This window comes from Denticeps clupeoides, chromosome 4, assembly GCF_900700375.1.
Source record: "Denticeps clupeoides chromosome 4, fDenClu1.1, whole genome shotgun sequence".
NCBI classification, from domain to species: Eukaryota; Metazoa; Chordata; class Actinopteri; order Clupeiformes; family Denticipitidae; genus Denticeps; species Denticeps clupeoides.
The window spans coordinates 15,853,656-15,878,425 of NC_041710.1; the positions used below are offsets into that span (position 1 = coordinate 15,853,656).

At 41.5% G+C, this 24,770-nt stretch overlaps 2 protein-coding genes across 4 annotated transcripts in view; one reads left to right on the forward strand and one right to left on the reverse strand.

Annotated features, from left to right (window-relative positions):
• Window positions 1-16,953, reverse strand: part of rock1 (Rho-associated, coiled-coil containing protein kinase 1) — a 36,612-nt gene extending 19,659 nt beyond the window's left edge. The window contains exons 1-2 of one of the 2 annotated variants that reach the window (XR_003749546.1): window positions 16,322-16,953; window positions 2,321-2,402 (exon numbers count right to left, since the gene is read on the reverse strand). Coding sequence is in view for 1 of the 2 variants with exons in the window: in XM_028977118.1 (XP_028832951.1) it covers window positions 2,321-2,402; window positions 16,322-16,414 (175 nt within the window). In the remaining variant the exon portion in view is untranslated. The remainder of the gene's footprint in view (window positions 1-2,320; window positions 2,403-16,321) is intronic. The other variant, XM_028977118.1, reaches the window with a different exon arrangement.
• Window positions 16,954-18,478: 1,525 nt separating this feature from the next.
• On the forward strand, window positions 18,479-24,736 carry usp14 (ubiquitin specific peptidase 14 (tRNA-guanine transglycosylase)). 2 transcript variants are annotated; one of them, XM_028977300.1, is made up of 16 exons: window positions 18,479-18,650; window positions 19,561-19,706; window positions 19,791-19,823; window positions 19,900-20,004; window positions 20,151-20,254; window positions 20,333-20,391; window positions 20,505-20,635; window positions 20,755-20,835; window positions 21,180-21,256; window positions 21,605-21,719; window positions 22,085-22,150; window positions 22,240-22,332; window positions 22,414-22,542; window positions 23,235-23,298; window positions 23,413-23,520; window positions 23,841-24,736. In XM_028977300.1, the coding sequence occupies exons 1-16, from the start codon at window positions 18,635-18,637 to the stop codon at window positions 23,984-23,986; spliced, it is 1,473 nt and encodes a 490-aa protein (XP_028833133.1). In that variant the 5' UTR covers window positions 18,479-18,634; the 3' UTR covers window positions 23,987-24,736. The 2 variants fall into 2 exon arrangements, with proteins under 2 accessions (XP_028833133.1, XP_028833134.1); XM_028977301.1 differs by having other exon boundaries at window positions 23,238-23,298; window positions 23,841-23,986.
• Window positions 24,737-24,770: the final 34 nt, after the last annotated feature.

The following is a 24,770-nucleotide window of genomic DNA, read 5'->3' on the forward strand; positions in this document are numbered from 1 at the left end:
ACAAGGTGGCGGGCCCATCTCCACTCACGCTGTTCCACCAGCGGCTTTATCGCTCACTTCAGCACTGGCCCCACCGGCTGGGGGATTACATTCATCCAAATTTGGTCATAGTCGAACAGGAGGGGATTCTTCTCTTCCTCGCATGGGTTGAAACTGGCACAAGAATGCATAGAGGGGGACAGCTCCGAATTCAAAATCGCCTAAAAATAAAAAAGGGAGGTCCAGAAGTACAGCAGAGTTTTACCAGGGAGTCTTTTTGTTGCATGCAGGAAAGAAAAGGAGGCAATGACAGCAAGTTCATTCCTGAGGAATTTGTGGAAACTACATCAAAATGACATATCTGGAGATGACAAAAGGCCTGGATCCTCACTCATGTGTGTAAAATACAATGCTGCCAAGTACACCAACACACTGCACACTCCAGATTCCACAAAGAAAGGAATGAACCTTCTCCCCATAAAATCCATCCACCGGCAACCAATCTTTCTGACAAGCTCTTCTGTCCATCCATCTCTCTCCACTGACAACGGAACACTAAAGGTAATTGTATATAAAAAAAAATGTTTGTATGAATGCAATGAATTCTGTGGACAACTGGTGAAAAATATGTATGTCAATCAGCCACTCTGAATGGCAGTAGAGATGAATAGAAATAGTGTTTTACGTGGTCATACTGTCACAGGAACTAGGAGTGAGACTCTGAGGACCTATTGTCACCACTTCATGCATATTCTGGGTCAGGATTAAATCCAGAGACAACTGGATTTATTGAACAAAAGAGAAATTCAAATCACAGAAAACTGTTTAGGAAGTGGTTTCTAGCCAAGTGTAATATGTAAAAACCCAACTCTCCAGGGCATACATGACAACCACAAACAGTCTTGGCACAGGTATGTGAGTGACAGGTTGTACGAATACTGCTTTAATTTAGCGATCTGTTTTCAATGCAGAAGTTGGCATTTGCCTTAATCTCAGCAGTGAGCCATACGGAGACAAGTTGATTTAGGCTATTTAAGAAAGTCGATTTTTTCCTTCCAACTGAAATGGTAAAGTACACTCATAAAGCACCTCTCAGGTTAGATCACCTGAACTTAATTTGGTTACCACATTCACAAATTAAATCTGGTTTCTTTGATTATTATAATCAAGGATTTGACTATCGTACAGAATTTCTGAACAAATCACATCACAGTTACTTGTAATTATAGCAAGAATTATGATGTCCCATAGCAAATTCAATGTAATTAACATGTACCCTAACACTCATCTTAAAGACTTTCACTCTGTAAACTGGAGCCATGTCTTCTCGTCTCTCTGTATATCTGTACAATATATAGAAGAGATGACAAAGTTTACTTAAACTTTGTGTATGTATGTACATGTGAATTCTCATTGTTTCACGATTCAGTACGAGTTCCCAGATTTTAAATGTTTCAGCTATGTCCTTTTATGAAGCATGAACATGAAAATCTTGTTTTGCATGAGGTACAAAAAGAAAAAAACAAGAACAACAGAACTTGTTGGTGCATTTCAGTTGTACAGAGGAGTACTTCTGGAACACAGCAGATAAACTTCTAGATGTCAGATCAACTCCAAATGCTGCAATCTCACTCATCACTAAGATGCCATATACAGACACTTATGATAACTGGAGGTGGGTATAATTTCTTAGCCTAATTTAAGGGCCTATTATTTGCCGTGGTATTTTGCATCAGTTGTTCAAATGAAATATGGGTATTTTTTTATTGCTTCTGTCACTCTCCACGTTTTATAATTATCTAATTGCACTTGCATATATTTTTCACTTCTGTGGCATGGGAAGTAAGTAGTGCTTTTTTAACTGGACTCAAATATTTAAATACATTTCTTTCATTTATTTGTTTGTTTTTTTACAATGTATTTTTTACAATTTCTTTACGTAGTGGTCTGACTTCAAAATATTCATTATTTATTTAAAAATTGGTTTAAAACTTCTCCCACTGTCGTATGTAAAATAGTTAGACATTTCAGTATCATGACAAGCCTATTCTCCACCATATAATGTCAAAGATGTCAGACAATTAAATTCCTCCGACAGAGACGGGTTTCTCGTGTAATATACAGTGTGTGAGGGGACATCATGTGGAACCCCATGTGGGTCACCCAGTAGCTCTCAAAGCCCTTTTGTTGGAGCACCAGACACAATGGTGCCCCAGCATACATGGAGGTACTGACCCAAAAACCCCACTCCTCCTGACAGCATGGACTGCATTGTGTTAGGTTAATTAGAATGTGAGAGGGATGGTGTGGTCTTCACTGGTGAAACATGCAGGGCACTTACATCTACTTAAGAAGTTGTCAATGTTCTTGTTTTTCCTCAAGGCTGGGAAGTCAAGGTCGTAGACCAATGCATCCAAACCATCCTGACAAAAGAGAGAAACATGGTCAGTGGTCAATTTATCGTTTTTTTCATTGCATTTTCATTTGACCACAATGTGGTATCTAAACAGAGAAAAGAACCACATAGAAGTTCATAACAAGTTCTAAAGTGCTGTGGTCAACAGAAAAGACCTGTACTTTAACAGTAAATAAATAATTACATGTTAGAAACACAATTCTGGAAATTTTCAGATCTGACGAACCCCAACCTACTAGAGAATCTTACTGCCATTGTGTCCCTGAGCAAGACACTTAACCCTAAGTTGCTCCAGGGGGGACTGTCCCTGTAACTACTGATTGTAAGTCGCTCTGGATAAGGGAGTCTCATAAATGCCGTAAATGTAAATGTAAATTTAATTAAACAATTGAACTATTGATGAGTTTAGCAACTGATTCAACTCGTCTGCAAGCAGAAGTGTCAACTCAACAAGTGCTCAAATCCCATGCTGGCCGGCATCACTTTGGTTGTTTAGAAGTACATCTAACAAAAAATTATAGACCATCAAATGAATCTGCACCAATTATATTAATGACTTTTGTCAAGAATGTCAACAAATTGTCTCACCACACCAATAGACTTATATAACAGGAATGTAAAAACTGAAGGTCATACAGCGTTACACTGAACTCATGTACACTAAAGAACGTGGCTACTGAGGCTTCCCGCAGAACAGGCTTGGGCTGAGCAGGGGATTGAGCGTCAACTGCAGCATTCATGTCCTAATCTGTGCAAATAAGACTGAGCGCAGTCAAAACAGAGCTGCTACGAATCAGCGCTGGCATTCACACTGAAATCAAATCAGATGGACTTGATTGCTGCACTGCTTACAAATGTCAGAATCAAATTCAATCAGAATAAAAGAACATGGGCAACACCACCATTAACGGAACCTCAACCAATCGGAAGAATGAAAAAAGAAACGGGCCTAAAACCAGGTCACAGCAACCGGACCGATACCGAAGCCTGGAGGCCACAGAGGCCTTACCGCAAACCGAAAAAGCCAAAAGGCAGGCTGCCATAAGCCTGTGTAATCCAAGAAATCCTTGATTATGCTGCCCTGGGTGTCAGGGCAGAGGTCACTACAGGGCTTAGCAGCTGAGCGGCGCGTTTTCATTCGGCCTCAAAACCCCAGATCAGATTTCAGTGGCGCTGTAAACATGTGTAACGCTATAAACTGATTTGTGTTTGATCTGATGGAGGGGATTTCGCCAGATTTTGCTTTGACATCACGACCCGCATGGTGCTATTCTAGTGCGTTGGGCACTTCAATCTAGAGAATAATTCCTGAAGGTCAGATGTACAGTGAAATGTGATTAAGGACCCAGCCCAGGACTGGCCAGAAACGGCTGTTCCATGCTGACATTTAAACCATGATGCCTTGCAGGCAAATTTCATCAGCAAAAACCCAAATCAAATTCAATTAGGGGATGGCTGTGGATATAGAAACTGCACAGTTCAAGACAACCAACGGGATTAAAAAGATGCATTATTTAGAAGAAGAGTTAAAAAAAAAAAAAAAAAAGTGCATTGATAATACTGGTTCAAGGAGCCTTTTAATTAGAGAAACTGACGAGAGTTACTTAATGCATTAACCGGAAGGGGTCAAGAAAAGTTCAGCGACATCTGACTGAAGCAATAAATCAGCATTGCTAGGAATCACTCTGAAAGCAGGGTTTATGTCCAACATCACCTGCAAACTCCTGAAGCGACCTCAGGATTCCGAATGGGGGTGCGTGTGGCCACTTGGCACAGGTGATAGACTATTTACATTTACATTTAAGGCATTTGGCAGACGCCCTTATCCAGAGCGACTTACAACGTGCTTTCAAGTTACCATCGATGAAGTGATCAGTTCTGGTTCACTAGGACCCTCAACTATGAATACAATCTACATGAATACAATGAATACAAACTATGCACAATCCAGTGTGCACACGATCTCTAGGTACACTGGATGGTAGGGGGGGAGAGGTAATGGTCATAATAGCACAAAAGCACAAAACAAACTAACAGGGAACAATAGTAAACGGACCACGCGGTGGTCCAAGTTGAAAGTTTGAATTCAAGCTCCAGCCTTAAGCGTGTGGCGTTTGAATGCTCCATGTTGGTGCGGGTTTCCTCAGGGTCCTCAGATTTCCTCCCAGTCTCAAAGACATGCTCGCAAGATTAATTGTGATACTCCACTGGCAATAGGTGTGTGTGTGTGTGTGTATTAATAAAAAAATTTTGCCACTATAATATAAACTGTACAAACAAATTATAAAAATACAAAATTTATGTTATGTAAAATATTCTGAAAGCTTTTAAAACCCGTTACAACCTGAAAACACAAACGCCAGAAAAAAAGCCAGGTTCAGACGTCTGTGGCATCAGGTTGGCGCAGGCTGAACAAAGACCTTTTTTCTGCTCATTGGAGAAAATTTAAAACTGCTTTAAAACCAAACGTGGCTAAAACCACACTACGCTTGCCGGGCTCAGTGCAAGAAATGTGCATGTCTGGTAAGACGATAATGTCATGTTGTAGATCTCTGGACACTCACAGACTGTTAAGATCAGCCGTACCTCCATTCCAACTTAGTGTGTTTCGAGGTGGCAGAAAAAACACTTGCCCGCTTTGATTCGATTGATCGAGCAAAACTACATCACGGCTCCTGATGTAGTTCCAATTTTGCCCCTGGTGCGAGAACTAGGCTGCCGAAACTCCAACCCGGATCTCAGATCAGTTACCACAGTCACTACCAGCACAGACTTTTTATGCCGACTTCAGAAAATCACCAAGCGATGTCATAATCGATTATGTTCTGCACTGCATCAATGCAGATTCGGCCACGACTGCATCGATTCTACGATGAATTTCAACCCTCCCCTGCTAACCTGCACCCTCAACCAGTGACATGACACTTTGTTACAATCATTACATTTAGTTTAAAATTCTGAATATACAGAAACAAACAAGTGTAGTGCATTTCTGTTTGAAGTGTACAAATTAATGCAGTACAAATGAAAGACAAATGATTAAAAAAAAAAAAAAAAGAGCGAGGTGGGACAAGGAAGAGAGTGGCCTATAGAAGTCGAGGGGGCAGTCGTGAAAATAACATCATCATCACCATTCACAAACCACAATGTTTAGCAGAGAGGAAGTTGTGTTGACGTTTTTCCAGAAATTTTTTTTTTAACCCAATGGTTCTAACCCACTGGACCATAGATAGGCTGGGGGCATTCTAATTAATGTTAGATAATCTCACAAAGTGAAAATGTCATGATAGGGGACCTTTAACACCACAATATCCCCATCAAATGTTTGGCTAAAAAGAGATATAATAGATACACTTTACCTGTACTCTTAATATGTCCAAAATACTATAACCTGACACAGATCTATTATCAAATTATTGGCATTATGAGACAAGGCAACATTTAATCAGCCATGGCTTTAAGACCATGAGTTATAATGTTGCGCATTGTTATGCTGTGAACAAGCGTAAACTGCTTTTTTTTGTGTGTGTCTGTGTAAATGTGTATGAGCTCTGCAAGGGAGACACTTTAGAAGGCCACAGCAGAAGAGTGGAGTCATCTGAACGTGCTGCATCATAAATGACATCAGAAGGATTTGGGATGTAATCCGCTGTAATCCTGGACTGCATCTCACAATCAGGCCACTCAGTCAGGGGCAGCAGAGCTGCAGCTCCTTCAGATGACAGAACTTCTGTCACACACTACAGCCAAAGTCATTAAACATACACACACACACACACACACACTTATCATTTAAATGCTAATGCATGAACTGTCATCAGAAAAAATGGCCATGCGCTGAACACCAGACATTCTGAGATCATCAAGTTTCCATGGTTGAATTCATTAGCTTGTCTTCTCGGCAGACGTCGGTGATGCAGCCCCACGGAACTGTGGAAACTGCGGTAAATGTAGGCAGCTGAAAGGCTGCATTCAGGCGACCCTGGTGTGGAAGGGCCACGATGGGCAGGTGGAACAGGAATCCTCTTAAGACTCTCACTGCTGCTCAGCACGTCGCCAGGAACAGGTCAGGTCCCAGGGCCGAGGAGGGAGGGGTGGGGGAGACAAGAACGCAGGGGGAAAAGGAGCGAGAGAGAGAGAGCGAGCGAGTGGAAAAGCGAGCGGGTGGCAGGGAGTTGTGGGGTAAATGGGAGAAGCAGGCATGTGCGCACACACACACAAAGTCAAACCGATCTCTCAGCATTTGCACTGGAGGATGAGCTGTTTCCAGGCCGGGGCTGATGGGAACACTGCCGAGTGCCGAACTCCAAGCTCGGCGCTGCTCAGCACGTTTGCATAACTTCCTGCCACAGAGCTCTGGATGGCCACAGCCACATTCCACTGCAGGACGGCACACGTCAGAGAGCTATTTTAAGAATGCAGTCAAACAAGTTCTGGACGAAAAACAACAAAAAAAAAAAAAAAAACGTCTGTGCGTCTGTGTGTGTGTGTGTATGGTGTTGGTTACAAAGCAACTGTTAGGCCTTGGGGTCCTTTACGAAGGACTAATAAACCCAAAAAATGAACAGAGACGGGAAGTCTCAGGAGCGGTGTATGGTCTGAATAGGGCCGGGGAGAAAAATCTCAAAGGAGCAGGCTTAGGAATGAGGCGAGAGGAAAAGGGGGGAGAAAGAGAGAGGGAGAGCAAAGACCACAGCAAAGGCCAAAACTAACATGTTCTCCATCCTACCTGGCCCTATTTATATTTGACTCAGTTAGCAGTTATATAGGTAAAAAATAAAATATATATTTTCTAATGACCACACACTAAACTGACAGAGTAATTTTAAAAATGAATGACGATAGTTTTAAACAATGGATTGTGTGGCGAGTATAGCCCCGCCACAAAAAGCCTCAATACCTCCCAGTAATAACAGTAGGCCTTCAAATGGACTATTTTGATGTTTAACTTGTGTTGAGGTAATTTGTAAATTTATTAGTTAAAATCATTGTTGAAATATAAATCATATCTTGGTTGGTTGGTTGTTGCAGTCCTAAAAAGTAGTGAATTAGATTTAACGTGAAGACAATATTTAAAAAGTTGACCATATGAAGCACCGGGAAATATTCGTTGACGTGTGATGCTACAGATTTCGGCATTTTAAGATAATGCGTAACCTAGAAAAAACACGCTTTACACAATCTGAATGTCTTTCATTATTTCATTCCATTTTTTTAAATGGAGAGAAGTTGAGTGTCATCTGTCACCTCACATGATCTCTTTCCCACTCCTTATTTCTGGAGAGCAAGAAAGCCCCTCAGGCTACAGACAGTGTGAGAAGAGATGTGAGAATAAAAGCACTCACACCCTCTCTATTTGCAACTGGTAATTACCCTCCCCAGTCATCCACGTGGCGAACACCCACATCAGCGCCGGCTGGGGGTTAAGGGAGCTCTTCTTACTGTAGGATCATATACAAATCAAGTACTGACATGAAATTAAGCACCTTCCAAACAGGGCTGAACCATTTTAAGAAAATATCGAACTGAATTTGATTTGAGATACTGTGATTGTGATTTAATTCATGATTTGTTGTGAAGTCGGATTAGTATTCACTATACTACAGAGTTGTCAAAAATAACTAAATAAAAACCCAGCTGCCTCTCCTCTGCCTACATCCCCAACGCCTCAGGGGGTCATCAACCCTCCAGACTGTCTCTCACTGACTGTATCCAACAAACCCCGCATGTCAGCAAATGCATCTTCCTACAGCAACCATGACATGGAGCAGAGTCTGGGGTTGCAAAAACAATTCATTCAAAATTCGATAAAGCGTTCAGCAATTCTTCCAATAAATAAACAAATCATTCAATAAAAATACTTCACAACGAATTACGAAAAAAAAAATACATAAAAACTAAAGGAAGAGAAATAATTCATAACAAAAACAAAGACCCCCTTGGCATAGGACTGCAGTTGGTTAGGCGATTAGCGTTTGAGGTCACAGACCTGATTTAATCTGTCTGCTGCCTGGGGGCAGATGGAGATGGTGCGATAAGGTCGGAGGGTGTCTAGCCCAACCATCCTGGTCAATGGAACCCTCTTTGCTGATACATTAAGACTATTCAAAACCAAAAACTGGATTCTAGGGTGCTACTAACGTACATTCAACCTAATTTCTCAATTGTGCAAAAAAAAAAAAAAACACGAAACACGGGGACGTCCATCAGCTCTCCGTGGTTCGCCAACAGACACATATTAGGTCTGTCAAAATCTAAACCAATCAGAGATTTGTGAATGTTGGGCCGCCTCTGTTTGGGCATGGAACAGATATGGCTGTATACATGATGATGCAGTCAGACAGAGAGAGGTGAGTAGCCCAGACCAGTCAGATAGACACAGTGGATGTAGCCACGGATTAAAGCTTTAATCAGTCTTTAAAATATAGACCCGACCACGACAATTACAGCTTTATAAAACCCAACATGATTGTGGCGGGCTAATGTCACAGCCCGCAACATCAGTTTACAAACATACTTTGCGTGCGTTACAAGTCTTTAATAATTTTCATGATCAAAGTTTTTCTCACATCTCTGACTCCACTGCACTGGCAGTTTTCCTTTCCAGTGCAATGAAATCACCCGAACCTAGCCTCCGTTTCACCGCCTCAGCATCCATTTTTGCGACTAATCGAAACCATGCAAGCCCGAGCTTGAGTAAAATGATGGAAATTAGACTAGAGCCCTGAAAAATGACTGTTTTGGCAAAATTCACTTGACAAAAAAAATGACACACAAAAATTGGACTCACTTGTCCACATTTTTGCTGATGCTGCTGTGTCAAGTGGTAGCCAAGAGGCTCAGTAATTTTAAAGAAAACATAAATTAGTCACTTATTTGCTCAAGTGGCATAAAAAAAAAACTGCATGGAAAAACATAAAACACCAGTCACTGACATTAAACACTGTAATTATTTGTATTAAATCCTTGGTCAAAGAAAAAAAATCTGTACAGTCCCTTTTTTCCAGCAATCTTTCCATGGGCGAACCAACCGCATCACTACTTTCTGGGCATCTATGGTGGGCAAAGCCAGGCGGGCACACACGCCTCAGGGGGAAGCCAAGATAGGGCAATTAATCCATCGTATGTGCTCTCTCAGGTGTACTGAGGAACTGTATTCACTTTTTGCATTTATATGTTTTTGTTGTAAAACCAAGCACACAACCCACCCAATGTACATAAGTGGGTAAACCCCACAAAACCATGACAGGGGCCAAGACTGAACAGGCTGACATAGATGTTCTCCAATACAAGGTTTGTGAATAACAACATTTTTGCAATAATTACAGATTTGCATGCTTTTAACACTGTCTAAATCACCAGAGGTAAGTACAGAAGAATAAGACCGCATAGCCTACTGGGTACAAGCCCATCACAGCTCCATTGTGGTTAACTTCTGATCCTACCAAACGCACAATGAACGCTGCCTCTGTGGTGCTTCTGCCAGAATTCACCTGGACAATCATGGAATCATGTCTAGATGCAAGTATTGTCGAATTATCATTAAATGTCCATTACATAATGTACATCTGCTTGAAATATATGTTCATATCTAACAAAAATACAACTTAAGCAAAACAATGCATATTCTCTTTACACAAATGTGACTTAGGCCAACAGTTGACCTTCCATTCTATAAATGTACACAAATGCAGGGACTACTTTAATCTCCCATGACCAGGCATCACGCATAACCACAGGCAGTCTGAATAAATGGCAGTGACAGCTCCTGAAGTCCATAGAAGCCAGCAGTCACACACCCCACTTCCTCATCCAGGCTGGGCACAGCTCCACTGTCATGACCGCTTCCGTGTCAAAACACAAGTGAGAGCCGGGTTTCTTGATCAGACTGGAGATCCTGTGGCTAACAGCCACTAGATCAGGACAAACTGAAATGCGGAAAAAACACTAGACTTCAAACAGTCACTTCTGCAACTGTATGAAGGGTTAATAACAGCATCAATGCTGCATTACAGGTTGGCCATAACCACACAGCCCTTCAGGCTCATGCAGGTTGCCGTTGACGAAAAGAATGAACATTAGCTTCAATACCATTGGGACAAAATAAACCGCTCACTGATTGTTTTTCCATCGCCCGTCCCCGATCCAGAGAAAAACGTCGGCCTCCAAATGACCGGGCACTGCAGTGCAACCTGGAAATGTCATTCAAGCTGTTTGATTTGAACAAAGTCAGACAATTAAAGACATTCCAGGGCTTCTGTGCTCATCTTCTGGTCTCTTATTATTGTAATGAAAGACAGATACATCTGTTCAAAATAACTATACAGCAGTGGGATTTCTGAGGAATCTCAGGAACCCCAAATTCTTCACCATCAAAAACTTTTAATGTGCTGCACTAATTCAGATTTAACCACAAATACTTTTGTTCAACTGCAAAAACAAAACAAACAAACAAAAAGACTGAAATCTATGCAAGAAAATAGGTAAATAAAAAGGTCCACCCATGTCTTTTCCCAGTGAGTCATGTGACTAGTCTAAAGCCAGAGCCTAGCGCCATAAGGGCATTTCTATATCCTCCCAGTACACAGACTGAAAACGCGAACCAAGCTTTCAACACACCGATTTCGGATACGTATGTAAATGTCCATGACACGGCTGCACGTACCGCACTAACAGCGTCAGACCTTTCATGTGAGCAATAAACAATGGCAGGAACTGAATCTGTGCTGCTGCTGTGAAGAGCACCGCCGAGGTCTGCACGCCGCAGATAAGACGGCGCTCTCCTGCAGACTATAGCCTATTTGGGAAGGGGATAAGTCCGGAAGCGGTGATACTGTGTGGTTTATTATAGGCTCCCTGCAGGATTGAGGCTGTTTCTGAACAGGGCACAGGGCAGCACACAGCAGAGCAGAAACGATAACAAAAACGGCAATTTTTAACAAGTGAATGGATAAGCCAGTGAATGAGATCATTATGTACATATAATATATTAGTTGAGCATTAATATAGTTGTATTTTCCCTTTTTGGGCAACATAATGGCTTCATCTTTGCACCAACTGCTCCCTAGCAACATCATTTCAAGCAGCCAATGGTTATATGACAGTACAACTGAAAACTATGCAACAAAATATCTAGTAATTAGTTATAGTCAGATTAATCAAAATGCCTGCTGGGAAGAAAAGTAAAAAAAATTAAAACAAACAAATGAATAAAAATTTTTTTTATCTTGATAACAGGTTAATTTCACATGACCTCATGCCAAGGCACGGAATTCCGGAAGTGTAGGTAGGTAGGATCGGCCATCTGAAAAGATGTCCATGTTTTGTGTAGTTTACGACTGCTCTAATCGAGAGAAGAACAAGCGATTCCACCTTGCAACGAAAAATTAACTCGGTCAAGGCAAGAAATGCGGACATAACTGCATTTGTTACAGGGTTGGTTGGTTGGTTTGGTTGGTTTTCTTTTCCACAAACAGCAGGTTGGTATGCTGTGTGACCAGTTCCCACCAAGTGCTCGTGCAACACTTGACATGCAAAGACACCCACAGGGACACTACTGGGTCAAAGACACCAAATAACAAACGCGAGCGTTCGGCTCGTATACACAAAGCACGCTGAATGGGCATATAAATGTTAACATTGAGCTAAATATCTGGAATTCCAGTTGTTGTTGCATAGACAATTTTTTTTGCATTTGATAATTTATGTATTTGTAACTTCTAGTTTTATATTTCCTGTGAATATATTGTGATATTTTTTTTATAAAGGCACCATGGGTGGCTTGGAGTGAAACAGTATTTTGATACACTGTATACTCTGTATATGGTAGAATTGACAAAGATCTTGACTTGACTTCAATTTTTACATATACACAATATATACATATACATGTTTACTGGTTCTGTGACATGACAACAACACAACAGAAGCGTTGCACAATAATTTCCACTCATGCACTGGACTGTGTATTGGTGTTATATAATAAAAGCGATAATAGCTTTTGTAGCTTCTGTACGCTATGTAAGACAGTAACATAGATTTCTAAGCAATGCTCTCTAAACTGCGGCTCACATCTGGTACGTATGCAGAAAACATGGATGGAATCGCGCTATAAAGCGCAGAATTATGTATGATTCGCGTATGATTCTGCCGAAGCCCACTACACGTGTTTCCGGATTTCATATGGCCCTATGCACAGCGCCACAAGCCCAAATTTGTCTAGCTGTCATTGCAAGCTGCAGTTATCACAGATTTCGGGACTGTCATGGGTCACATATAGGGGGAGCTGGTGGTAGTGGGAATCTAAAAAATTGCCCAGGTTTTATATTATGAATATGTGTGCAACTGGAGCTGCAGCGTTTCACAATGACAATCACTTCACTTCCACTTTAATTAATCTTGAAACCAAAGCACATAAAAATGCACGTGTATGTGAAGCGCACGCACAGAAATAACCAGGAACTGAAAACAACCTGAAAGAGCATGTTTCTACCCCACAGCCCTAAAGAGATTCCAGTGAGCTTCACAGCAGCAGATAGAATTTGTCAACTACCTAGGCAACTTTTTTTGCTTACGTTTGACTATAATGCATCACTATAAATAATGCTTGGTCTCGACTGTTGCACTATAATGCCAATGTGCATCTTTTGATAGCGTGCCCTTTTATTTTGCTTGTACAGATAAATGCTGTTGCGTGAAAGCTGCAATAGCTGGAAAAATAAAGAAATAAACAAAAACTGTATTTTATTTTGTATGTATTGTCATAAACATCATTGTGGCCAGGCATGTAATGAGTTATTTACATTTACGGCATTTGGCAGACGCCCTTATCCAGAGCGACTTACAACGTGCTTAAGTTACCATCGATGAAGTTATTAATGAGATATTACAGAAATAATTGCTGTTGTAGGTTTGTTTACACAAAAATATTGATTAATTGTATAAACCTACTGATACTGTACATAGGCTGGGAAGGCAAGTGAATATGAATTATTAAAAATAATGCTAATTTCCATTCAAGGCACAAATATCATGAAAGCAGCTTGTCTGTTTACTATTTCTGCTACAGTGCACCTGGAGCATGCTCTCACCCACACCCACACCCACACCTCTAACCTGCAACCGGCGAGAAAAGGAAATCCGGGTAGTTTCAGTCTCTGGCACAAAAAGCAAGGGAAACGTACAAGAACAAGAGAGAATCTGTTCTTTCTTCCTGAAGGTTGCTGTAGGACATCCACAATGTTATGAGCAGGCTACTGTGGCTTCACAGGCCTAACTGCCGTCATGCCCATAAAAAGCTCTAATATCCCCCAGTGAGCTGAAACTGTGGCACGGGACAGTTCTACATAGAGGCGGGGCAACACTGAACTCAGTATTTAGCATATGGGGATATTATGTGGGGTGGGGCATGGGAGGAAAATATATATTGTATTAAACTACATTTCACTGACACATACCTCAATAACTATATATTTACTAGGTATGTAATTACTATATATTGTGAGCATATTGGATTGCAGAATAGGTTTTCCGTTATTCTTTCATCAAGCTTTTCAGAAAGTGAAGCCCTAATGGCAAATCAGTCAAATGAAATGTACGTCTTTAATGATCCCAAAAACATTGTGCATATGAAACAATAAATGGTTCTGAAAATGGCAGCAACATCAGACTTTGCTTTACTGCCGTTTTTGGTACCATGGATCTTCGATGTTTCATTTCCCCCCACCATAAAGAAGGCCTACAGAACTCCGGCGAGCTGCAGACAAGAGGTTATTTGATTAGTATGGAATTTTATTAAGCGGTGGGTGGAGTAGCGAGCAGGATGGCGGTGTTGGGGCATAGGGGAGCAAAGGACTCCATTCATCCATCTGAAGGAAGTTCTAAAGGGGGGAAAAAAACGACACCCTTGTGTTTGGCTGCCTGCTGCACGGTCCTCCCGGATAATTAGTATTCTTGTTCAGGCTTTGTGGATGTTAGGTGAGAGATATGCTGAACAGAAAGAAAATGTAAAAACGCTTTTTGTATTAGTATATAGCTATAAAAACAGCTCTAACAGAAGTTCAATATTATCCCATTTCCCATATGATGAAGTGCTCAGCACATGGGAACTACGACACTGGAGTCACACCTTTTCCACACTTTCCCTGTCCAGTCGCTGTTCGTACTGGTTCAGTTTTGATAAAAACCAGACCTAAAAGGTCCCTGGGGGTTGGGCCCTATGGCACCATTCATGGAAAATAACGTCATGCAACCCCATAGACTGTTTATTTTATTCAATGTTTCAAAAAAGAAAACAGTACAGAGTCACTGCAAATTTCATACAAAACTGAACTAATTGGTAGTGAATTCAATCATCATCATCATCATCACTGATCTTTCCTGTCATGCAGGTATGGCCACTTGTTCTTATTGGTTATTTATTTACAGCATGAGAAGAGAATACTACTTGTATCCAGGGTAGTGGAATCATTAATGTGTGCTGTGTTTACTATAGTGATATTAGGATGCAGCAAAATCATCAATAGTGGAGACAGTGTGAGCAAGGGGCAAAGAATGTAACAATAATGTGTTTTAGCAGTGACAATCAAAATGAAACCAATTAACTAATTAAATCTATTAACTAATTGAACTGCAACATCCTTAACGCATCAGTTGGAATGCATTAACACACAGCAGCAACAGATCATCTAATGAAAAGGAATTGCCTGGGGCCTTTATTTCTGCACATACAATGGGTTCCGCCCTGCACGCAACCATGGCGACCAGGCTGAAAAAATGCTCCGAATTAGGATGCTTGGCACAGACGGATGTGAGTAATAATGCACATGTGCACATGCCCACAGGGAGCCATCTACAATACGAGAACAATACGCCTCCATGATCAGCTGCTGCCCCAAGGTGTGTTCGGGCCAAGCTGCACGTGGCAGTCTCCCGCAACAAGTCACATCACGAGGAGGAGGAGGGACAGGAAGTAGCTTCCGAGGCAAACGTACACACAGGTGGATGGATGCAAAGGGGAGGGCAGGTTTAAACAGGCCTGCGGAGGAAAGCTTAGGTACGAGAAGCCCTGACCTTTTACAAGGCAAAATACTCAAAAGGTTCATGTTTCTCCTGCACTAATGCCCTGATCTGCACAACTGTCAAGATGCATTCAATATCTGAACTCTGAATGATCTACCCCAAACCTCATGGCACTTAAAGTCCAGCATAGGATGCGCCATCATTAAATCCACAGACTTAGTTTAAGACCAGGCAGGAGACCTAAAGTAACATCCTCAACTTGAACTTGAAATATTCTACTCTATAGTAGAAGCTATTAAATGTACACAATTCAAGTTTCATTCACAAATAGCCATCCATGTTGTACCAAAGAGCAACAAAATTATTCAGAATCAGTGTTTTTTACGACGATCCGCGAAATTTGTTGTAAAAGAAATATTTGGACATAATAAATCACCAACAACGCTCGAACACTTAATAAATCAAGGTCTTCCAAAGCGCCACCACACAAGCAAAGACTTCTGTTAGACATTAACATGTTAAACATTGCTGCATCAGAACCACATTTGACGGAAAAAAACAGCCTTTAGCGCTTTGCACTCGTCAACTTGGGTTGCGTGACGTCAACACAGATCAATTAAAAGCATGAATAAATAATGCATTTTGCCACACGTCACTAGCGCAGGCTGAACTTCTGTAAACTGTCAAGTCAGCTTCAACCTGTCCCAGGCGTTAGCAGAGAGGCTAACTAGCGCCTAGCCTATTTAACAACCCCCCCCCCCCCCCCCCCCCCGTTTAATTGAAACAAATTCCAGATTCGCGACTCATTTCGCCGCCGTGACACCCCGCGTCTGTGACAAGACTTTTGCAACAGTTACGCGGGGTGACAGTGGCGCAGCGGGGGTACAAGCCCGGGACTCCACTCACCAGCAGGCAGTCGGTGTTGATCTCGGACCTGGGATCCTTCAGCATGGCGTCGATCTTGTCGAACCGAGCCTCCAAACTCTCCCCGGCGGACATTTTATTGGTCGCTGGTGTCCACGCCGGCGCTGGGAGTTTAAAACGGCCCGCGGCTAACCTCGTTAGCCAGCTAACTGCCCGGGTCGCTCGTTAACTTGCGGGGGGGGGAGAGAGAGAGGGGAGGGGGGGGAGAAGCGTCGTGTCCGCGCCGATCACTGGAGCCTCGGGTGTATTTCCAGCGCTTCACACTTAATTAAACGTGTACGAGCACACCGGGCGATCAAAAGCCACATTGTAGGGGGAAAAAAACAAAGACTCCAGTTGTTTCCGAGGAATTAACACTGGTCCATGACAACTTGGTCGGCAGAAGAATGAGGAAAAAAAAAAAAAAAAAAAAACAGCCAACAGCGACAGATTACTGAGCTGCAGCCGAGCGTCCGGCAAACTTCTGTTTAAAATAACGCGGACAACACATAAAACTGGATCCGCGATCTCACGGACGATTTAGACACGAGCCACATAACGCCAGGCCCGGGTCCAGATCGGTGCCAGGCCCCTGTAAGGAGAGAAAAAAAAAAAACAGAAAACGACAAACGAGTCTGACAGCTCCAAAGTAGAAGTGGCGAGGAAGAAGAAAAAAAAAAACTTCGCCTTCCAAAAAAAAAAATTCGATCACTTTAAAACACGGTCCTGTTAAAACGTTCCTACGCGGTCCGTCCCGGGCTGCACTCACATCCTCAATGAACCGCCACCACAGCCGACGCTGGCGGAAATATGACGACGGCTTTCTAGATAAAAAGGACCTCTTGATCGATGCTATTTGTCGAAAAGCAGGCTGAGCCCGATTTTCTCCCACTGCTTGGCCAATATGTCCGCCTTCCTGTTCAAACACCCCGGAGAGTCAACTCCGAAAGTTCGGCCAGTGCGCATGCGCGGACCCTGCGCCTTCTTTTTAAAAATAAGTCGAGATGTGTCACAGAGAAATACCGACAAAACAAACAAACGAGAGAGGGCAAGAAATATTTAGAAGGAAACAAAAAGCAAAAAGACATTCCAATAAAGTTATACCAGAAAGAAACTGATTTAGCTTTGCAAGTATTATTGGGCTTTATTAACTAATAATTACTGCTTTTCTGAAAATGCCAAAGTCCTGCAGGGATTTGTAGCTTTGCATAGTGTTGTGTTATGCAGTGTTCTTTTTGGGACGGACATGTTATCAATTCGCTACTGTCAATGAGAATTATGTCATAGTAAATGTTATGGCTTTGCTGAGGATTTTAAAAGGCTTAATTATTAATAATCGGGTAACCCGAGTGAAGTTTAAAATATTTTATTAAAACCAATGAAAATGTAGCCATTTTGCATCTCGTGTTGGCGGGAGATTCTCTGTCAGTGCGATTGCGCCCCCTTGCGGCAAAACAAGTCGCACTCCATTCCCAAGCAGCGCGTCGATGTGGAAGACCGACCCGCCAAAAGTTCGAATGATTTTTATTAATAAAACTCTGTAAATGATGTTTAGTAAAAGAACATGGTTTGAATTGCACTGCAGAGGGAGATCTACAGCGACAAACATTCTACTATTGATGCTGCGGGCAGCTAATCCAATCCAAAACTTTGAATACAGGCAAGGTTACAAAAACATACAAATCATGCAATACGCTTAATAGCCTAATCAAAGGACGCAGCTAGAAAAAAAAACAACTTAAAGTAGAGGGACACATATAAATGAATTATGGTGAGATCAGATGGCTATCTAAATCTAGCCATTTAAGAGCTGCCCCCGGGCATTTAAGAGCTGCCCCCAATGCATGGATTACCACAGCAGGCGAACACTGGCTAAAATATCTCAAGGGAGGGTTTCATGGCGAACTTGAGTCCTATTCATGAAAGCTTTCTTCCCCCTACAACATGTGTCTGCCGGGATAACCTTTAGGCAACATTTCCCGAGTGTTTAAAATACTTTGTGTTTAAATAATCTCGAATGTGTCCGCGTCAGCGGAATATTCTTCGCTCGAGATCACACAATAGCAAATATCGCAGAAGGATGTCGAAACACCGGCGGGAACGGCTGCTCGACTCGAGTGTGCCTTGGCAGATTCGTCCCGCTGTACTGCGGCAGGCTAGATAGGCGCACGCCGAGCGCGTCGATGCCGATGAGTGTGCAGTTGCAGCGTCATTGTGCGGCGCTGTTTGAATGAAGTTCGGACAACTCTGCGGTGAGGATTCGCGCCCCGGCCCCTGTCATCGGACCTTTGCCGCTCAGAAAACTATCCGCGAACCATGCCCGTGTTTACAGGTATGTCGACTCTCTCCGCTAGCGGTTTCCACGTCGGGAGGTGCTTCTAGCGATTCGGTTCTTAGAAACTCGAGAGTAGCCACGGCGAACGAGGGTTGCCAGTGTTGCTAAGATGAAGGCCTCGCTGGCTGCTGTTTAGCTTTCAACATTAAGCCGCCCACCCGCATCTAGGGGACACGCTGTATTATCACTATTATCTACTGTGATGTGTTGCGTAGGGCCAGGTTATGTGTTTGGGTATTTTTTTGACAGCTGGCTAGTAGGCAGCACCATGGACAGATCAGACTTCCAGCTGCTAACAGGCTGACCAGGCTAATCAATCGGATCCAGTGAATGTCTTTAGTCCGCGGGGGCCAGGGAATAGGGTGGCTAAAGGGCGATATGATGATACGAACGACTATTACAACCTTGTGCTTAAAACTGTAAACCGCGTTAAGTTCCCTTTGTGCCCCCTGTCGTTTTTTGCTTCGAGTGCACGCATGTGATTGTAGAGAGGCTAACTGCTAGTGTTAGCAATGCTGCTAGGTAGCTAAGCTAAAGCTAATTGGCGACTACACTGTATAAGACAACTTTTGCTAACCAGCTTTCAAAACCTGCTGCGTTAATACCAATGTCCATACTATGTCTGGGTTTATTTAATATCGTCGTCACTCAAGTCATGTTCACTTTATTAGACTGCACCTGAATGTGCACATTTATAGAAGTTGGTCGTTTCAGTTTGCTTGTAGTTTGAATTCGGTTTGTAATCCAAATTGTGTTAAATATCATGAAAGATATGGATTTAATCTATGTGTATCAACATCTTAAGGGCCAGTTGTAATTCCTGATTAAATTTTCATTCAGGCGGGTTGATTTAATCAGGAAGTGTCTTTGGGAAGTGAGTGGTTTTGATGCTGACCTGTTGTTGCAGTGAATGTAAAATGGGGAAAGGAGAAATTTGACGCAGTGGAGCTGAACACTGAAGAGCCACCCATGGTCTTCAAAGCTCAGCTCTTCGCACTGACAGGAGTCCAACCAGAAAGACAGAAAGTCATGGTCAAAGGAGGAACCTTGAAGGTGTGTAGGTTCTTAGGTTCTTAATGAAAATGTTGTAGTTCATCTTCTCACGGCATAATTGCTTTTATTTTTTAAATGTTTCAGGATGATGAATGGGGAAACATCAAGTTAAAAAACGTGAGTTCACCTTATTCAACGTAGCGGTCCACTCGGATACTTAGTGTGCTTTATTTGAATGATTTCTGTTCGACAGGGCATGACCCTGCTTATGATGGGCTCAGCGGACGCTCTGCCTGAGGAGCCTGCTGTTCGTCCAATGTTTGTGGAAGACATGACTGAAGAGCAGCTTGCATCAGCGGTGAGGGATTTTGTTTCATTTGGAAGTTTAATTCTCTTGTTCTTGCTTGAGAGTGGATATAAGATACTGTTAGCATTGTTTTGATGCAGCTCAATCTCTGCTTAATCATGGTTCATGTGGAGCACTGATTCTTTTTCCCTGTCCAGATGGAGTTGCCGTGCGGTTTGACGAACTTAGGCAACACTTGCTACATGAATGCCACAGTGCAGTGTCTTCGTTCTGTGCCTGAGCTCAAAAGTGCCCTCAAGAGGTAGACTCTAACTTACCTGTAAACAACATTTCATTGCATGCGTCTACACTTCCACTCATTGTGGTGTGCTGTTTGTAGATATTCTGGTGCTCTACAGTCTACAGGAGCCAGTGCACCATCTCAGTATATCACAGCAGGTCGGTAGCATCTCTGTACAACAAAATGCATTTGGTACTGGACTGATATAAACATTGTGTTTAGATGAGTACTAGATTTAACGTCCAGGTTTATTATATGTTGATTTCCACAGCCCTCCGTGATTTGTATGAGTCAATGGATAAGACTTCTTCCAGCATACCACCCATCATCCTGCTGCAGTTTCTGCATATGGCCTTCCCACAGTTTGCAGAGAAGGGTGACCAAGGGCAGTACCTGCAGCAGGTAGGCAGACTTGCATTCATACTCATACTTTTCCTTACTGATACAACTTCAGCCTAAACCAGGTTGCATTCATGTGTTTATTTATTGATTTGTTTGTTTGTTTGTTTTTAACCACTAAGGATGCCAATGAATGCTGGGTGCAGGTAATGAGGGTCCTTCAACAGAAATTAGAACCACAAGATCCTGTCACAACCATGGAGGTGAGGAGAATAGCAAAATCTAAATGTAATGATTTTTGAGAATAATCTTTATATTTTGCACAGGCAACACATTGTCTACAATCACTGACGGTTTTGATAACATTGTGTACTTAATACTAGTCCCTTTACGTGAGAGAGGGACTTGATACTGCTTCATAGCAAAAAGTCCGAATTAGACCAGACTGGCTACTATTAACCAACATTAATACAGGTGCAGAGGATTTTAAAAGATGTTTAATACATTTTGGTTTATTGCTTTTTAATCCTTGTGTAGTCTGGTCACACAAATATCTGTACTTACCCAAGCTTCATCACACCCTGTTTTTCATTTGCCTTTTCCTCAGGTGGATGACAAAAGCGCTGCAGCCTCAGCAAAGAAGAATTTTATCGATCAGTTTTTTGGAGTGGAATATGAGACGACGTATCCTTTGTTTAATATTGAACCTAGGTTTAGGAGTTGGGCTTATATAGTAAGATTTGTCTACATGGTGAACTTACCCTTTAGGAATTATTTGGGTCTTAAAGCAGTGGTAGCCTAGAGGGTAAGGAACCCATAACCAAAGGTTTGTGGGTTCAAGTCCCAAACAGTCAAAGTGCCACTGAGGTTTCCTTGAGAAGGTCACAGTCCCCACACACTGCTCCCATGGCACCTTTAATGCTGTCTACTGCTCACTAAGGGTGATTGATTGAATAAATGCAGAGGATACATTCCATTGTGTACACAGTGTGCCACATCATGACATCTTCACTTAACTTTTGTCCTGTTCAGTATGAAATGCACAGAGTCTGATGATGAAGAGCCCACCAAAGGCACAGAGAGTCAGCTCCAGCTAAGTTGTTTCATAAACCAGGAGGTGAAATACCTGGCCACAGGACTCAGGCTGGTGAGCACTTGTCCATGTACAAAAGAGTTTCTATAGAGTGTTAAATTAATGATCACACCTTATGTTATTAGTCTGGAATAAATCTGTATTATATTTTATGTATGTATGTATGTATGTATGTATGTATTTATTTTAAAACATTTTGTATGATTTAGAATTTAGTTTAATCTGAATTTTAGAGTTCATTGACATTCCTTAATGCCTCAGTATAAACGTTGAGGTCAGATTCTTAATTTTCTTCATTGAAGTTCTCTTTTAGTCTAGGGCTGGGCCTAATCCATGAACTGGAAGTAGTACAACTAGAGCATTTGTGCCAAACCAACTTTTATTTATTTATTTTTTATTTTATTTTTTTCCCCTTCTAGCGACTACAAGAGGAAATCACAAAATTATCTCCAAGTCTACAGAGAAATGCTCTCTATATAAAATCAGTAAGTGATTTTCAAGAGACTGCACTTCTCTATGGGGAGAGCATTCATTTATAATTTTTTATTTTATTTTTTTTTTATGTAATTTTTAGTCAAAAGTCAGTCGTCTGCCTGCCTACCTGACAGTACAGATGGTTCGCTTCTACTATAAGGAGAAGGAGTCTGTTAATGCCAAAGTTCTTAAGGTAAATAATAATATAATAAATAAAACCACATCTGCTATGAAATCGCTGCATCACACCTTGTATTTCCATTCTGACCACCAGGATGTCAAGTTTCCTCTAATGTTGGATGTCTATGAGCTGTGCACTTCAGAACTTCAAGAGAATATGGTAGCAGTCAGGTCAAAGTTCAAGGAAGTGGAAGACAAGAAGCTTGAGAAGCAGCAACAGAAGGTAATTTTTTATAGTGTATTTGTTTTATATTGAACCTCTGATTTAAGATCAGTGTACATAATACAACCTATCTGCATGTTTATAACAAGTTAACAGGACCGTGTTTAAATGGTCCAGTAACCGTTCCTTTTCTCCAAGATGCAGATAACTAGCAAGCGGTTTGTTCCTATCTGATTTATTTCTCCTGCAGTCATGTGTAATGTGACAATAGTGGAGATTCTTTATTCAGTGCATCTTTGATAATTGGGCTAAGGCAAACTTCCGGTCTATAGTACCTTTTCTTTTTCGTATGATTCACTGCTTGTAAATTTGTTTTGGTGATTGGTAGAACGGTTTTGCATGTTGTAAAATGTTTATATTAAATGTTAGTCTTGAAATTTTTACTTGCAATTCTTGGCTACCGTCATCAGGTTATGTGTTTTAATTATCACGAGAGATTAGAAAACGGATGCTAAGGAGGTGAAACTGAGGCAATTTCCTTTCCCTCTCACTCTCATGCTTGTAGCATGCAAAGAAAGCCGGGCTTTTAAAAAGCTGTACATTACAAGGGCTCCCAGGATCATGGCTGTATGGAAATTGTGCAGTAAAAAAACTGACTGTGACCGGTGACGATAAAAATTGCTTCCAATAGTTCACACTCAGTATAGAATAATACGTTTGTAATATGTTGGCCCTGATTTTTTTTTTTTTAGCAGTTGGAAAAAAAGGCTTCTACACCAAAAGAAGTGAAATTTGAGCCCTTCTCATTTCCAAATGGTAAGCCTACTGTGCTTTTATAATTCAACCCACCTAAGCCAAGAGGTCATGCAATTTTGTAGACAGATTAGACATGCTTGATTCCTATTTCATTCTTCTGTGTATGTTTTACAGACCTGGGATCCAACAACAGTGGCTACTATGACCTGCAGGCGGTGCTGACACATCAGGGGCGCTCAAGTTCGTCTGGCCACTATGTGGCCTGGGTGAAAAGGAAAGAAGGTAAAAATCCTTGACATGGTTCAGTTCATTTTTTTTTTTCAAACCCTTTATGTTGACTTGGTATAGTTTATGATTTTAGTATAATCAATCATCAAATTATTATAGTTGCAGACTTAGTACTGTGATGTAATTGATTGATTGTAGTCATGCTACAGTGCTGTTCAGTGTTCATTAGGGTGACTGGAGCCAATCAACATTCATAAAAGTGCTGCACAACCATTCTGTCATTTGCTAAAAGAGGCCTAAAGCTAAAGCAACACAGTATATATAGATATGAGGGTCATTTTCAGAAACTTCTAATTTCTGTGAACTCTGTGCAGATGAGTGGGTGAAGTTTGATGATGACAAGGTGAGCGTTGTGACTCCTGAGGACATCTTGAAGCTGTCCGGAGGTGGGGATTGGCATATAGCATATGTCCTGCTCTATGGGCCCCGTCGTCTGGAAATACTTGAAGAGGAGCAGTAATGTGAAGAGAGAGAAATATACAAGAAACCCAACACTTAATATTGCCATTTCAAAGCACTGTCTGAATAGATGTGCAATAAATCCTGGTGTCTTTAAAACATTTTTTTTTTTATGTTTTTTTTTTTTTTTTTTTTTATATAAACACGAGCGCTTCTTACTCATCTTTATGCGCCAACTGGGAAGCAGCATGTTAAAGGAGGATATACTGTAAAACTACGAACAATCCTTAAACTTGAGGTGCAGTGTGGATGTTTCAAGCCGGTTTCCCAAATGTTTTGCATACATGATGTATTTTTTTTTTTTTTCAGACCTTCTGACTACGTGTTCATGCTGAATATGTAGTACCCTGGTATACTACTTTGGAAAACTAGTAAGGACTTAAAGCTTTGGATTTGAAGGGCTGTTTTTCAGCCAACTGAATTAAAGATTCCTCTCTGGTTACAAGAGATCTGGAGAAGGTGATCACTGTTTCAGCTCAGTTACCAATGAGTGAGAGGCCTGTTGCCTCTTAGCTTTGTATTGATGATGTAGACCGTAACCAGCTGGTTGCTATTGCACAGGCATGATGACAGAAAGTGGCATTTTGTGGTTTTGAGACCTTTTCACTTCCTGTTCAAATTATAACGCTCCTGTTCATATATTCCACGTCACCAACGTTTGTGTAAATGGAAAGGTAAAAGCTAACACTTCTTTATGTAATAAGTTATTGACTGCTGGCTTTTCATAAAGATTAAACACAAAATACCACCACTGTGCATGTTGTCACATTTATTTAATTTTTTAC